The 16094-nt window shown below is 48.3% G+C and overlaps 2 protein-coding genes across 2 annotated transcripts in view; one reads left to right on the top strand and one right to left on the bottom strand.

Annotated features, from left to right (window-relative positions):
- Positions 1-2390, bottom strand: part of LOC8052550 (tRNA-dihydrouridine(16/17) synthase [NAD(P)(+)]-like) — a 30185-nt gene extending 27795 nt beyond the window's left edge. Inside the window, exon 1 of the mRNA XM_029967346.4 lies at positions 2050-2390. Coding sequence (XP_029823206.2) covers positions 2050-2283 — 234 coding nt within the window. The 5' untranslated portion in view covers positions 2284-2390. The remainder of the gene's footprint in view (positions 1-2049) is intronic.
- Positions 2391-2687: 297 nt separating this feature from the next.
- Positions 2688-14156, top strand: LOC8052551 (transcription factor MafK). The gene is made up of 3 exons (XM_002435756.4): positions 2688-2898; positions 6219-6436; positions 12543-14156. Exons 1-3 carry the CDS (start codon positions 2842-2844, stop codon positions 12742-12744), a joined length of 477 nt encoding a protein of 158 aa, XP_002435801.1. The 5' UTR covers positions 2688-2841; the 3' UTR covers positions 12745-14156.
- The last annotated feature ends 1938 nt before the right edge of the window (positions 14157-16094 follow it).

Below are 16094 nucleotides of genomic sequence, written 5' to 3'. Positions count from 1 at the left end.
ACTAGGCACCATCTGGAGAGCACCGACTATACTCGCTTTTACCTCAAAAAAAAAAAAAAAGAAAGCTTGGCGCATTGTTCATATGCCATCCGAAGCTCCTACAAGATTTGGTTGCCAAATAAATAAGCGATGCTTTTGGCATTCAAAACAAATAGGGCTTGATAAAATAAAATATATACAATCTAAAATGCAGCTACTCTACATGAATGGGGAAATTAATAATGCTTTGCGATGAGCCGGACATTTGTTTACTACGATTCTCAAGGCAAAAACAAGCATAGAATGACCAGTCTCCTCAAAAGCTTCCCTTGATTATCTTGCCATTCGTAGAACGAGCATTTTCTGGGTCACACTTCCCGAGTCGCAAGGAGCGCCCTCCCATGGCCAATAAATCGTTCACAATGTACATAATTTTCTTTCATAGGCTCAAGTATTAATTGCATGCTGCTGAGATCATGTGGAAGTATAGTTATGTTTCTGCAAACTTACTAATGCATTCTTTCCATAAACTGTTTTCGTACGAGTTCAAAGTAGTTGATGTTTATCAGGTGCGGTGCGTTACGGTTTCCCGGTTCAATTTATATACAGCCGCTTTATAACATTAACCCCAATAAATTTTATTTCATGCCACACTGAAAACAAACACAGATTCCCCCCAAAAATACAATAAACCCCGACAAAGCTCCTCGATTTTGAAAAACAAAACCCAGAAAACACGGAATGCTACTTTTAACATTGTCAAAAGGGTTACAGGCCCATGGTGAAAACATTTTGCATAAAATATTAGGAAATATAGGCAGATGGGAAGTAAGCAGTCACAAAAGGTTGCAACACACTTGATCACAACCTCGAAACGTTCTGATTATGTCTCCCCCCACCCTCCACCTTCTGTAATGCCTTTGGGCACTAAAAAAAGGTACCTCAAATAATTAAACAAACACAAATGCATAAACCATCCTTTGCACATCCAGCCAAATGGGCTATTTAGCGGCTCTTGCCAGTGCATAGTCAGAAAGAAAAGAACACACTGGCTTAAGTGCATTCATACAAACTTGGATTCTAAGGTCAGACAGGAGATTAGCGTGCGTGGAAATAACGCAAAGAAACGCAAATCACTGTGAACTGGTGCCCTGGATGCGACGATAATATTGCGCATCTCAGCAGCATCAGTTGTGAGGGGGACACTATAACGATGTCAAAATACTGGCACCCCAACACAGACTTTATTATGATTGGAGCGACCTCGCCCGCCCGTGCAAGCGCAAGCTCGATATTGACGTTCATCTGGAGGTCAACGTCCCTATACGACATTAAACATGAAGTCATTTTGTGAGCCTGCCATTCGCAGGTTGTCCATCGACAGCGAGCGTCTTAGGCACGTATACCCCGTGTCAACCCTGCCAGAGCACATGTTCTTCTTCTGGGGACGCCTTTAGGGGCTTTGTTTCAAAACCTACTGGCATCCAGCGTCGCTACATGTGTTATCCTGAGAGCAACTCGGATCTAGGTACTCGAGGGAGATATGAAACACCGGCAGGAATTTCCTACATTCCATGGAGGTTCCATGGATGTCTTGTAGCTTTGCATATGACATTTGAGTTGCCTGGGTACACACCTCGAAGGCCAAGACAGCAACACATGGCCTGCACCGAAGTTACAGCTGCCATTGTCGCAGCATTACTGCTGAGCGCATACCTTTCGAAGCATACGCTTCGAGCCAACAATTTTTTTTCTCTAAAAGCAAACAAACAACTCGGAACTATTAGCAGCATGCTACAATGACGTCACATGCGAGCCATGTATCGGAAGATCACTGACATGGTAAGAACTAAAAAGGGCAGGAAGGAGTTTCAGTTGTCCCGCCAACAACGTGAGCCCGCTACCATCGACAGCGCTCCGGCGTCTGGCTAGCTTCTAGTGTGCGCGCAGCAGCCAAAAGCACGACGGAAGGCAACCAGCGGGTGCGGGAGGCCTGGCGTGAAAGGGACACCCTGACGTTTTCATCCCGTCAGTGGCAGCCCCGCGAACGCGGGCAGCGGGCGCGATCACCTGCACGACGAGCGGCTGGTCCTCGTCGCACGACGCCAGGGCGTCCCTGCGGTACTTGGGGTCCTTGAGGAACACGCTGGCGTGCAGCATCGGCGTGTAGCACAGCTGGGCGCCGTGTCGCCGGCCCAACAGTCGCCAGGCCAGCTCGCTCTGGTCCACCATCGGAGCCACCACGTAGCGGGGGCTCTTCAGCGTCCGCTTCCAGAACTCGTAGCCGGCTAGCTTCTCCGGCATGGCTGTCAACCAAACCAACGTGCAAACCAACCAGCGAATGCGTCAGCTGTCGCAACGCAGCAATCGCGGCAACAGCGAACCAGCCGCACGCGAAACCGCGAATCTCTCTCGTCTTTTTTCTTCAATTTTACTAAATACTAAATAGACAATTATATTGTTCAATTCTGTAGATTAGACGGTAGCTCTCGCCATCTAGCCAATATTTTTTATTATTAACAAGTAATCTCAATTTAATGTACTTTTCACTAATAAAAAATCAACTTTTTTTATTGAAATACAGTAATATTAGTAATACCAAGCACTAATGTTTCAATAATTACAATAATATATTATATTTTTAATTTAAGGTTAGAAGCGCTACTGAATAGTGGTGAGCAGTAATATTTCTCTCAACAGCAAGCCTAGGTTTCTTCGAAAGAAACAAAATGGCGAGTTCCATCGCTTTCGTCGGTTGCTCCGGTTGAGTGGTTTGTTTTGCATCGTAAAAGAGCTTGCTGACTCAGCAGAATCGCCGCTTCAGGAGGTTCGCGTCACCCGAGCAAGCCGGACGAATCAAGCATGAAGCGCCGAACGCACAAAACGAAGTCGAAGGACGCCCTCAAACGCATCGACAAGGTAGCTTCCCCGTCTGTTCGCTTCAAGTTTTGATCCGTGATGCCGTTTGACCCTCAGGTATTGGCGACTTGGTCCTTTCTTCTGCGCGATCCAAACGCGTTCTTTTTATATCGTGGAGCTCGCCACGCCGTCGCCGCGTTGTTTGAACACGGCAAACATTGGAAGCGGTTTCCAAGTAGATTGGGGGGAGGGGGGGGGGGGGGGGGGGGGGGAGGGATGGGAGGATGGGATGGGATGGGATGGGATGTAGGGTCCAGTTGCGTTGGTTAAGCTTTGTCTTACCTCCGCCGCTTCTTCCCAGTTACCCAGTTCATCAGAGGGCTCGGAGCACGCGGAGCGAAATCCCGTGCTACAGAGCCGAGAAATCCTGGGTTTAATCCCCACCCCTGCCCGTTTCGATCTGGAGGAGCATCGTACCGGCTCGCAGGTCGTGTATCACCTGTCACTTTTTGGTACTGCACTGGCGAAATACTTGACCTACAGTAGAGATGGCAGACGCTCGTTGGAGATGCCTAGCCTTCCCGTCGTCTAAACAAACACACCACTCAATCGTTAGCCCGCCAGGTGATATGAGGAGTTCTGTTCGCGCGAGGGGGGCGATCAGAACGACGCCTAGATGACCTCGCAAGTACTGTGGGTACTGTGGGTACAATGCTCTCATTTTCACCGAGAAAAGCAGGCTTAATCCCACTAAAGAAGTCAAAGTGGCCATTTGGCTAATCGCGGAAAGCCGACCAGAGCGGCGCTTTTCGTCGCGCACGCTTCACTTCTAAAAGAGTTGTGGCGACGTGCGCGACGAAAAGCGCCGCTCTGGTCGGCTTTCCGCGATTAGCCAAATGGCCACTTTGACTTCTTTAGTGGGATTAAGCCTGCTTTTCTCGGTGAAAATGAGAGCATTGTAGGCGATCAAGTTTGACGGTGACACAGTGTGTGGCTCGTACGCGGCATCATTGCACTGCACCAAAGGTCATTCCTACTCGTTCTTGCCGAGAAAAGAAAATTCGGGGGAAGGGGTGGTGGGGGTACAGAGTATATACTGCAGAATGTACGCGTGCAGCAGCGAAGTCCTTCACAATGGCCGCTGATGTTACGTCGGTGCAAGCCACGTATAGAACTTGTCGTTTGCAAGTGACGATGAAGGCTCGTTTGCACGCTTGCGAGTGGTTATGACCATGTGTGTTACGACTTCTTGTGATCTCTTACGATGAGGGAACACATCGGGTAACCGTAGGATGCTCGCAGTTGTAATATATTTCCTTTATTTTTTTTTTGCTTGCATTACTTTTTTCATTATTGGCTCGAAAAAATTTGACATTGTTCACTAAACTTTATTTGATCTCTCAAAGACTGCAAAGCCTCCGCTCTAGAGAAATGCAGTTCCAGGGTTATCTCATAGGTGGCTCCAGCTTGCCAGTCTGTCTGCTCGTCGTAGGATATCACATGAGGTCGTAATGCACTTAGTCATAAGCGGTAGCAAGTGTGCAAACCCACCTTAAGTAGCCGGAATCACGACTCTTGCCATCATGGCGAGGCAAGATCGGGTTGTAACGTCACGGATGAAAACCGTGAGATGGCACCACCGAAACATCTCGACATTAATAGTTCGTCGGCGTCATTCACCATGGCTAAATAAGACCATGTGGTGACCCTGCGAGTGATGTCTTGTTTGCACTTATCAAAGTGTCACCTGCAGCCTAGCCCCCTGGAACCACTGGTGTTTGCTTCTATGTTGTTCAGAGGTGGCCAAAATACAGGTGAACATGGTGGACCTTTTCCTCCAGATCATGGTTTCTCAAGCGGGCTTCCTAGGGACAAAAAGGTTCCCCAGAGTACCCTTATGGGTTCCCCAGGCTTCTTCTTCACCGTCCCCAAACTAAAGAGTTTTTCCGGTTTAAGCACTAGTTGAGCAGATGTGAATTGCCCATTCGTGCATGCCTGTAGCATAACAGACATTAGTAGTATGTGCTTTATTGTTTACAAGCAGTGTAAGCTTGTGCACTACTTTTTTGTACCAAAACTGAAACGTTCGTCATTTGTCATAAAAGTACCATATTTTCCAATGTATAAGTCACATTCTTTTTACCAAATTTGTTTCGTTGCGTCTTATACAATGGTGTGACCTACATCCTTTTTTCCCCCCTAAGTATAAACCTTAAAGGGGCACTGAAATCAATTTTGGAAATAGTAGTTTTTGACCTTATATTGTTTCAAATGTGTTAGTTCTCACATTTACCAAGTCCTGTATTACAAAACCGCCTATTCATCTCGGGGCAAGAGAAAAACACATGGACTCCTTTTTTGCGTGGACCACACTGTGTGGACCAATGAAAGTCCTACAATACGCGCAGATTCCGCATGATTTTATTATAACTCGTTTTGAAAAGAGTCTGATAGGTACAATTTGGATAAGACTCCTCTTTTTCACCACGGGCAAAGCCATCGCTTGCAACTCGCCGACAAGCGCCCTTCGTCGACCACTTAACTCGGAAGTTCTTCCCCAAAAGGGCGTGTCACGATCTTTGAAGACGCTTTTAACGAGAAAAGCTATGCACTATTGTGATTTCGGGCTTATTGGGATGCTTAGAGCGTCTAGATTGAGTTGTCACCACAAAAGGACGATCTCAGAATCGACTTCAGTGCGCCTTTAACTATGCTAGATGTAGGCTGTACCAACATTTCCAGGGGTGCAAGGACTCGCCAAAGCACGGAGGCATAATTCCGCGGCTGCAGTTTTTCTGCGCCAACCTTGCAAATAATGGTGACTTATACCAAGGTGTGGCTTATGCCATGTTTAAAGTAAAATTTTACGTGGTATGCACCACCTCCAGGTGCATACCGTATTGCTTTTTCTAAGATCCTTAATTACGACTAGCCGCAACGAATTTCGTGAATGGCAGCTTGCCAGTCTGTCATTTCTGTACGGTGCAAGGTTTGTGCGCTAATAAAGCAGTAATTTTTTAAGGTATGCTGCGTAGTGCAATTGTTTACGTTCAAAATATGTGCCAGGTGAGGGATGATGTGTGTGCAGACTATGAACCGGGTGCGGACAATCTAAGGAAAAACTTTTTTTACCAGCCGAAATTTGCCCTTGTGGACTATACACCGGGTGCAGTCTATAGTTCAGAAAATGCAGCACATCCACTCTTTCATGGAAATGACCGTCTATATAGGGGGTGAAACTTTTACAACAATATGGCGTATCAACCGGAAAATACGGTTCCTCGGGGTTGACAGGTTTGCAAACTCGTGCTCTCAAGTCGTTACACAAACTCTATTCGTCTTTACACCCCCATGCCGAGTAACCCTCGTCTGCGCCTTAGATGCAGCTGCGGATGCCGGGGGGTGCCGGTCCGCCGGACATACTGGAGGACCTGCCGCTGGCCATCAGCTCCAAGATCAGCATCAGCGACGAGCAGCTGGTCCAGCTCACGGTGCGGGACCTCAACCGGCAGCTCAAGGCCTCGGGCCTCACCCGCTCGGAGATCGTCAAGATGAAGCAGCGCAGGAGGACCCTCAAGAACAGGGGATACGCCGCCAGGTGAGGAGGGGGGGCACTGTGCCACCACGCCGTCTGCGTCTCTGACTGGTGTGCTTAGCAACCTTTCTGCCCGTACCTCCAAGGTGGTCCCAAAGTGGCAGCAAATGACGTCACAAAAAAGCCGGAGTGTCACGCCGTCGGATGTTGTGGTCCTGGTGGTTTGTGCTAAAATGCCGGCAAAACATTTGAGCAGATGCGAGCGGGGATGCCGTCGTCCCCCCTTGGGACGACGGCATCCCCGCTCCTGGTAAGTTGCTCCTGGCAACCTTACTAGATTACCTCAGTTGTGGAACTCCCACGGAAGGGGGTACCCCCCTCACTCACTTCAATGCGCCTGCCGTCATTCGAAGCACCATCTAGATTTTTGTTTCATAACTGTGTGTTCCATAGAGCCTGTACAGAGCAGAGCTGAAACGCCATCTAGACGCCGTGCTTAGACACATAAATATCCCGATTCCCATAGAATACACTGCAGTTACCAAAGCAGCCGTCCAGCGGCGCGTCGAGCGACACCAGGCAAGTCGTGGTGACTGAGGGAGGGTACGGCTCGTGCATGCAGCATCTATGAGCAGTTCCGTAACTGAGCTAATCTAACTTTGGCTCCTGGCTACCGAAGCTTCCGTGAACTGTCAAGCTAGAGAGCAACCTGCAGCGGAACAGGCGTCTGCCACATACGCCACCGCTCTTGTGACACTGCCAGGATGGACACCGGCGACATGACACTTCTGTGATGTCATTATATGAAAATCAAGGGAATTCCTTTTGGATGCATCAGTTGGAGATGTGTTTCAGGCACCTAAAGGCCCTGTCACACTGAGGCAACACGTTGTCCAACAGTCGGTCAACTTGTTGCTCGCTCCCCATGTTGTCCGACAAACCTGTCACATCGCGACAACAGCTGGACAACATGGGCAACAAGTAAAATGTTGCCTCGATATGACAGCTTTCAGCAACGAAAACAGCAGCAACTTGTGTCGGACAACATGTGTTGCCCTGATTGCTGACTGAGTGAAATTGGGCCGGCAACACGACAACAGAAATAGCTTTGATGGCAGAGCTAGTTCCTTATCAATAATGTCTTACTCGAATAAAGGCTTCTAAAACATTATTTACAACAATTAAAGCTGGCATGCAGCTAAAATAATTTGATGAATTTTTTTTACTGCGTAATTACGGAAAGTGATTGTCAAAATGGTCACAGCTGCGGTCGTGAACGTTCAAACTGATATTGAAATTAGAACTGCCGAGAGACCAGCTCACATTACTGCTAGTGAAACGATGGCATGTCTACTCACCTGATAAAGTGTAATAAAAATAATCCAGGAAAGCAAAGATTAAAAAATCGAAGCATAAAAACGACCAATCTGATCATGATTGTTGATGCTTAGAACTTGGAAACAGCTGCTACCAGACACCTGATTTGTTCCAAAAATACCCAGGATGTTTTTGGAGAATGAAGTGATCACTTAGCAGGCGGTAAACAAATAGACAGCGTTGAAAAATTTTTATTCCACCGATTGTTATGAAGGCTGATCGTGTCGGTGTCACAGTTTTTAAGCACTGTCAGTTCAGGTCAACACCATGTTACAAAAGATGCTTTGTGGTACTGCCGGTGCTAACTCAATTTTACAGTAGAAATAGTAACTGCATGAAAGAAAGAACCGAACAGAAACGCTTCATGCGGTTTTTTTTGGTTAGGGCTATCTGTTTTGTCAGCGAATGAAGAACATTTTGATAAAATAAAAGGTGTGAAATACTCCGCGTATTAAGTTTTCTAATCATATTCACTGGTCGATGTCGTCTCGTGGTTATTTCCAGCTCTTCGAATGCACTAGCACTTTGTAGAGTCACATTTCCAGCGACTCTGTGCCACACACGAACGAGGGTAAACAATCAAGTTGGTGGATAGTTCCCCGTGTTGTCCCCGCCATCGGCGTGGTGTGATGACAGGGTTGTCGGACAACACGGTGGCCGGGCGGCGGCAACATATTGCCTGACTGTTGTTGTTGCTGCGATGTGATGGGGTCGCCGGCAACACGATTTCCTTGTTTTGCCGGGTAGAATTGTCCAACCGCTGCCTCAGTGTGGCAGAGCCTTATGTGCTGCTGTCTGGGACCAACATCGTCTCCAACTTTTTCTAACATGTTGAAGGGGCACTGAAGCAGATTTTGAGTTTGCGAGCAATTACGTCGGAGTAAACGACCCGCTTCTGAAACGCGAGTTCTTTTGTCGTCGAGTAAACGCGAGTAAGTTTTGAAGTGTCACAGTACAAAACCTTTATTCCGGAGTCGGATCGAGTAAATTTTGGAGCTTGGCCTAGCTGCGGTGCCTCGGATCATCATGGCAAAGGGTGCTCGCCTTTCCGAGGCACCGAGGCTCTTTGAGTTAAAATGAATGTTAGCTCTTTTGTTCATTCACATTAGTTAGCAGTTTCCACTATACGCACAGTTAATAGTTTGTGTGACGGGCTAAAATACGATAGAGACTCTGCCTTCGGCACACGCTCCTTGCTTTCTGCCGGGCTTTGGCTCTGCATATTCCAAAGCATTATTAAAGGCTGCGAGCTCATGCTGGAGGTAGAGTGTCTACTGCATTCTTATGGCGAATATGCGTGGTTCTTTCTTTGCGCTCTCGAGCGCTTTTTGCAGAGCACGTGAGATCGGATGCGGGAAAGAAAGTGCGGTGGCCTGATTGGCTGGTTCTTTTAGAATGCGCCTCTCCCTCCCGGAGCGTTCCCTAGCACTCCGCCTGTAGCTGTTGGAGTGCAGAGCGGCGCATTCGTCACGTGGTACTTGAATGGAGATCACGTGGGGTTTTTGACGATGGCCGGCAGTGGTCTGTGGTGGTGTGTGGGGTGCGGCATGACAGTGATCGATATCTGGTTGTACAAAGTGCTTGTGCATTCGATAGTGCAAGGATTACAACGGACGGACGACATTTGTTTGTGACAGTAACAGGAATAGTCGACGTGCGAATCACCATAAAACTGGAATATAGGTCGACCCCCTAATTTACAAGTTGCAAAAAGAGAAAAAGTTTTATGGCAAGAAAATGCAACTTTACTTTGGTAACAAATTTGGCCAAGCATATGGAAGGACGAGAAAACACGGCACATTCATTTAATTGCTTCGCACACAATAAAACTGGAAGTGTGCTGCTCAGATTCTTCAGAACCTTCGTCCGACGACAAGCTCACTAACGCAATTCAAAGGGACGATAAGGTCCCTTTGAATTGTGCCCTCGAAAGTTTAGAGGCACGAGTGACCTTGGTGGCTTTCGTACGGATTCGCCCCAACGTCACAGGTAGCGATCTGGCGCGCAGATTCCGAATGAAATTTGTCACCTTTGCTTCCAGTTCAAGGTACACCGCAGTCTTTCCACGAAATGAAGTTTTCTTCGCCTTGCTGCCCGCTGCCAGTTTTTGTCCCTGGCCTCGCCAGTAGCGTATGCTCTTCTCCGATACACTGAACTCTTGCTGCGCTGCAAGATTCCTGTAGATCCTGCATAAGCGATTGCATTCTTCTTGAAGGCTACCGTAACTGTCTTCTAACTGCTCATTATCGCTCCAGGAGTGGCAACGATAGATGTAACAGCCAAGGAGCACAAGTGAAAGTGAGTCGTGACAAGTAGACGAGTGCTAGGCGATTGCAAAGAAAAACAAGATGGCAGCTTCAGCCACCCAGTGTTGCGAGATTATTTTTGTTTTTCCGTTAATGACTGTTATATAGACCAACACGCGGCTCGGACGTCACGCCTCTGCGGAGGCGCTGTTGCCGCCACGGCGCACGTGCAGAAGCTGACCTTGTGCGAATCTGGTTTCTGCGCTCCCGCAGTGCCCACGCAAAATGCGAGCTTGTTTGTAAACAATGTGTCGGTCTATAAGACGAGGGTTGACTTTTCCAGGTCCATTTTGAAAAATATATTCGACCTATATTCCGATTTATTTGGTATTCCCAGTGCTTTCACGAGATCGTTCATCTCACGGCGGTGAATCCGCTCAACCTACTGACGAAGAAACAGCTCGCACAGCTCCCCGCTGTTTTACCAGGTTTTGTGGTCACTTCAGGAAATTTTCGGGTTCGGGTGTGTTCAAATGTTTGTGTTTTAAAATAAAGGGAGAGCCAAATATAATGCATTGTGTCACATGACAATATGTGCTTATATTCTGCTTGCACAATATTCCGTTGTGCGAAAACTGCGGTTTATAATCATTTTATATTTGCCTGTTCTGCCGTATGCATGACCGCTATTGCAGCGTGTTCCCTGTCAAAAACGCAATGAGTTGACAACTCTTTCCAAACATTGGCTTTCGTTCGTTCTGCAAAAATCAATTCGCATGCTGCTGTTGTTGTTTTGTTTATGCAAAGAACAATTTATGTCACAACCGTTTTTTCATCACGTTGCAAGCATAAATTTTGCTCATTCGTCTGCTGTATGCTGTAAAAAAATTTTTTTTTTAATGCATTTCCAATGTCAAAAAGTTTTACTTCCGTAACTGGTCTGAGAATGTCAGAGCGCTCTCAACCCAGCTGTTGTGATCGGCTGAAAAGGGTCCTGAGTAGGTCTGGTGGCGAGGAGGGGGCGCTTTGCTGAATCAAGGTTAGAGGAGAGAGGCGACCACCCGAATTGACCATTAGTCAGTCAACGGCTAAAGATACGGTGCCTTGGGGTTTCGTGTGATGGGCTACTCACCTTTCTGAGGCACGGCAGCTTACGCGAGTCGGAGTAAATACTAAATAATTAATTTATATTTATCGGCACTATTCACCATGTTTCCGCAATGCCAGGTAAGGAGGTGCGGTTAGCACATTGATACTTTAGACTCATGTTGTAAAAAAAAACATCTCCGAACTCCGGTCTAAAGACATGCTTTTCGTGTAAGGCTAGTCAAATTATGAGGCGCTGGGAAAAACCAGCCTTCTGCGTTAAGTCCTTATTTCAAACACTTTTTGTTTGCCTTCCGCCCATTGAAAAGCATGCGGGAAGGGCGTCAGCAGGCACCTCGTATCGATGCTCCGCAGTGTTCTTCCGCCGCATAAGGGCCGTCTGCTTTCATTGCAGTCACCATAGCAACGAACGCCGATTTTCTGAACGCCATCTGCTAGCCAAAGTTTTGCAATGAGCAGCCGCAGACTGTCGCAGTGAAGTGGCGTGAACGCAGGCGGGGTGGGGGGGGGGGGGCGTGAATTAACATGCTCCCCAGTGATGCATGTACAGTCCGAAATGGTTATTGGGCGTTCGTTGCCATGGTGACGGCGACGAAAGCAGACGGCCTTTATGCTGTGGAAGAACACTGCGATGCAGCGATACGAGGTGTGTGCCGAGGTGCTTCCCGCAAGCCTTTCAATGGGTGGAACGCGAACAAAACGTTTTCGAAATAAGGACTTAACGCAGAAGGCTGGTTTTCTCCAGCGCCTCATAATTTGAAGAGCTTTACACGAAAAGGGTGTTTTTCTGGCCATCCTGCGCCGTTTTTTTTTAATCTGGAGCATGGGTCTAGAGTATCAAACTGCCGTGTGATTCAGGTGGCGTCTTAGGGGTTCATATCACTTTAGCATGTCATTATATATCGACTAACAGTACCATTGACGAACAGCTTGTGTTTCGGGCACCATAGTATAGGACCTTCGCCTCTCGGAAGTTTTGCGGCTTTCCAGAGCGAAGACGAACGCTGCATTTTTTAGGGTGCCCAGAACGCGTCTTGACTAGTCTGTTTAACGTCCAGTCCTGCCCGTAGATCGGAAGTGGTCTCAAAGAGGCAACAAGTGAAGTCGCAAGAGCCGGCATGTCATGTTGCCGGATGTCCTAATCCTGGCAGTTGGTGCTAGAATTTCTCACAAAAAGTACTAGCGAACGCGAGTGTCGCTGTTGCCAAGGGGTCCCGACTCCTGGCTGCCGAAGCTTGCATGGACAGTCAAGCTGGAGAGCAACTTTCATTTCGGCTTCTTTGACATCATTTATTGCCTCTTGGGGACCAATTTGGATCTATGGGCAGAATAAGACGCTAAACACACCAGTCGGAGAGACGTTCCGGGCATCGAACCTTGGCAGAAGTGTGGTTTGCCGAGGTTGTTGCCCTGACACCCGCTTCCCACGCGTGCGACAGCTGCCGCAACAAGCGCCTGGAGCAGAAGGACGACCTGGAGGGGGAGCGTGCCGTGGTGGTGCAGGAGATCTCCCGCCTGCGCACCGAGAACAGGGCTCTGGAGGTGCAGGTGGACGACCTGCGCTCCAAGTACACGACCCTGCTCGACTGCGCCCGCAAGCGGGGCATCCCGCTGCCGGACGACCTGGGGACCGCCTTCTGATCGGATGGCTTCCCCTGGACGTCTCAAGAGGCCATCAGACTTTGCCCGGCAATGGGTTGTCCCACCGCGACTGGCTGCAGTCGGCTATAGATGGACCGCAGCAAACGCCATGAAAAACGAGGGCCGTTCCACAGCTGGGACAGTGTCGCCCGAATTTCCTCGATATCCGAGGAGGCCATTGAACTTTGCCTAACGGTCAGTTGCCCTGCTGCAACTGGCTGCGGTCGGCTATACTCCATTCCGTCTAACAATGGACCGCAGCGGATGCTAAGAACAACTGGAGCCAATCCGGAGCCCGGAGAGTGTCACCCGACCTTATGGTTTAAAGAGGCCCACCGCAGAGCGTAGTCACGCGGTGCGCGTGGAGCGCTGGTTTGGTTAAGAGGACTCTTGGCGTCAGCTGTGGTCCATTGCAAGATAAAACGGAGCATATGCGGACTGGCTGTACCCGGGCGCATGGTGTCCTTTTTTCTCACGACAGCAAGAGATGCTGACTGCATTATGCTCCATTCAGCCCTAAGCCAACAGTGCATTGGAAGCTACGTGCACGCCGGACCAATTGGCAGCCTCCTTTTCATCGCCCGAGCCTGCTCTCTACGTGTGGGGAAGTGCAGGAGCATGATCACCTGGCAAGAGATTGATGTATGACTGGTCCAATGAATGCGCAGCTTCCACTGCACTGTCGGCTTAGTGGTGATTGGAGTACATAGGTGTCACTTCTTGACGGCCTCTTTGACTTCTGAACGGGAGAAGGTTAGCTGCAAAACGGATGCGGCGACTTTGTTAGCTACACGTGGCCAACCAACATAAAGCCAGTCGTGCTGGCGATTCCACGAGCGTGGTGGAGGGAGGCTGTGCCCATTGTAGGCGTGGTAGGTCTGTTGAACCTCGCGAAGAAGTAGCGGTCAGTGGTCGGTCACCTCAGAGCCTTTGTCGACCATCAGCTCCAAGACTCGGGAATCAGTTACATTTCTGCTTCTACCTTCTCGAGGTTTGTGACGAGCAAATTATTCTTGGACGACCCTCGAGGCAATGCTTCATATTTTGCATATCTGGTGGCATGGTTAGGCTGCATTAACACTCATAGCGTCTCTCTGTCCACCTTTCAAGACGAGATTGGTTCTTCCTGCGGATCCAAACAGTTTGGCTACTTCGACCCAAGTATAAAGTGGGCAATCAGCCCAGAGTTCATTGGGGATGCTAATGTGGGCCCCTTGTGTAGGGTGCACATCGACCCTTTTGGTGCAATGCTTGGGGACCGTCGCAACTAGCAACGGTTGACCCGCATTCCCGCTGCTTCGATTGTGTCGGCCATGCCGTTTTTGTATGGCGTGCTCAGGACTGTATTTAAAGCTTTCATATTTTTGTAGAAGCCACAATAAATGTTGAGTCTTTGCACCGACACATTTTTATCCCCCGCCTCACTTTGTGTTTGGAGCAGTTGAAATATGTTTAAGGTGACACAATTGATGTAAAGAAAACTTTGTTAGCTTGACTGATTGGGTGGTGTTGATGACAAAAAGATGGAGAGGCAAGCCTGGACATTTGTTATGGCTGGCAAGATTGTGTGGCTGGATGAGAAGTCTGCGGCGGAGATGGCACTGTACACTTGCAGCATTTTGTGACATTTGTCATTATACCGGGTTTGATAAAAAAAATTAAACTCGGTTTCTCGGCCTGCATAGGGTCATTCCACACTAAACTATCCAGGCCTAAATTCGACCCTCACAGATTTGGTCTAAAAAATTATGTGCTATTCGTAATGAGAAAAGTGCTTTTTCCAAATATTTTTGCAATAACTATTTTGTTTTACGACCCCTCGAATTTTCCGGAAAACAAACCCCAAAGGGTAAAAAAAACATTTTTTTTTTAAAATAAAGGTTTAAGGCGTATGAGAATAACAGCATTTTAGTAGGGCCAATTATATTCTAAATTATCCAACACTATTTCTTACACATTTTTTAGTGGTTTTAAAAGAATACTCTAGCGAAATTTTAGCGCCTATTTTATTCCCTACATTTGAACCACGTTCTGGCCACACTCGAAAAGACACCAAAACATTATTTAAAAGGAATAAATCGAATGTCGTTGCGTCACACTGAGGTTAAGAGCAGCGCCACTCCGCGGAAGTACGGCGGCAAGCTGCGTGTGGGCGAGCCCTGTTGAACTCTGCCTATTCAACTCGTGCGGTACCTGCGGGGAGCGAGGAGGGGCGGCTTTAAAGAGCCAGGTTGCAACACGTTGACGACACCAAGTGGCGGAGCTCATTAACTGTGCTAGCTTTACACGCTCTGGGCCAGTTGACGTCGCCTCTCCCATGATGCATTTGGCTCTCGGATGGCTGATCTTCAAGCGTTCGCTGGAATCAGTTCTTCGGAATACAGTTAAACCTGGATATAACGAAATTGATAAAAGTTTCCAGTAATTCGTTATATGGAGGATTTCGTTACATGCAGTTTTCGCGTAAAAACTAGTAAAGGACACGTGGAAAGGAAGCGAAAATTAAAAATTCATGTGGGCAAACTCACCACATCATTTATTTAGTGGAAAAGAAGTCTATAGGCTTGCCTTTTGTCTTTCGCGCGAGCGAAGGCGGCGCATAGTGCTCAAAGGACACCAAAGCGTTTAGAGCGCTGTCGTCGTCCTGGGAGCCAGCGACTTGGTGTATTACATCAATGGCATCCAAGACCTTCCTCGCGGTAGGCACCAAAGGCTGCTCCCCTTTGGTGGCAATTGGACAAGAATATATCTGCATTTTAGGTACAGTCGCCGACCGATTATTCAGACTTCACAGGGACCGAAAAGCAGGGACGGCGCCAAGGGGATACGAGGGGTGGCAAGCGCCCCCCCCTAAAATTTCTTCTGCCGCCCCAAGATGAAGCACCTTTGTACACAAATAATTGCCTACGACATCGGCTTGAAGACCCAGTGCAACGAGTGTCCAGACTTTAGAGCCGTTCATGCGTTTTATTTTTTTTTTCTATTAACTTCCAGCCACTAGAAGTCGTACCGCGCGTAGGGTGCCTTCATGTCTCCCTAACCGCGGGCGAGTAAGCTATCAAGCGCTTTAGAAAAAGCAGCTTCCCTTTGTGACGCCTGCTGGCTTTTCTCCGTATTCCGCTCTGTGGTGCTTATCTTCAGCGGAGACCGGAGACGTGAACGAAGGGGAGCTTAGTTAAAGTCGAGGTCATGGGGAATTGCGGACTGTCTCAGAAGGGGAAGCAAAACCTGGTTGTGAGGCTGAGCACAGGGGGCAGAGGTCCCTGCTGTGATACCCCCCCTTCCCCCCCTGTCTCCCTCCTCGTGTCTTCGCATTTCCCTTTTCAATGAGCACACCGCATAAGCTATCT

Source organism: Ixodes scapularis, unplaced genomic scaffold (genome assembly GCF_016920785.2).
Source record: "Ixodes scapularis isolate PalLabHiFi unplaced genomic scaffold, ASM1692078v2 PGA_scaffold6__148_contigs__length_123643588, whole genome shotgun sequence".
Taxonomy (NCBI): domain Eukaryota; kingdom Metazoa; phylum Arthropoda; class Arachnida; order Ixodida; family Ixodidae; genus Ixodes; species Ixodes scapularis.
The sequence above is the reverse complement of the archived record's forward strand: the minus strand, read 5'-3'. Positions and strand labels throughout refer to the sequence as shown.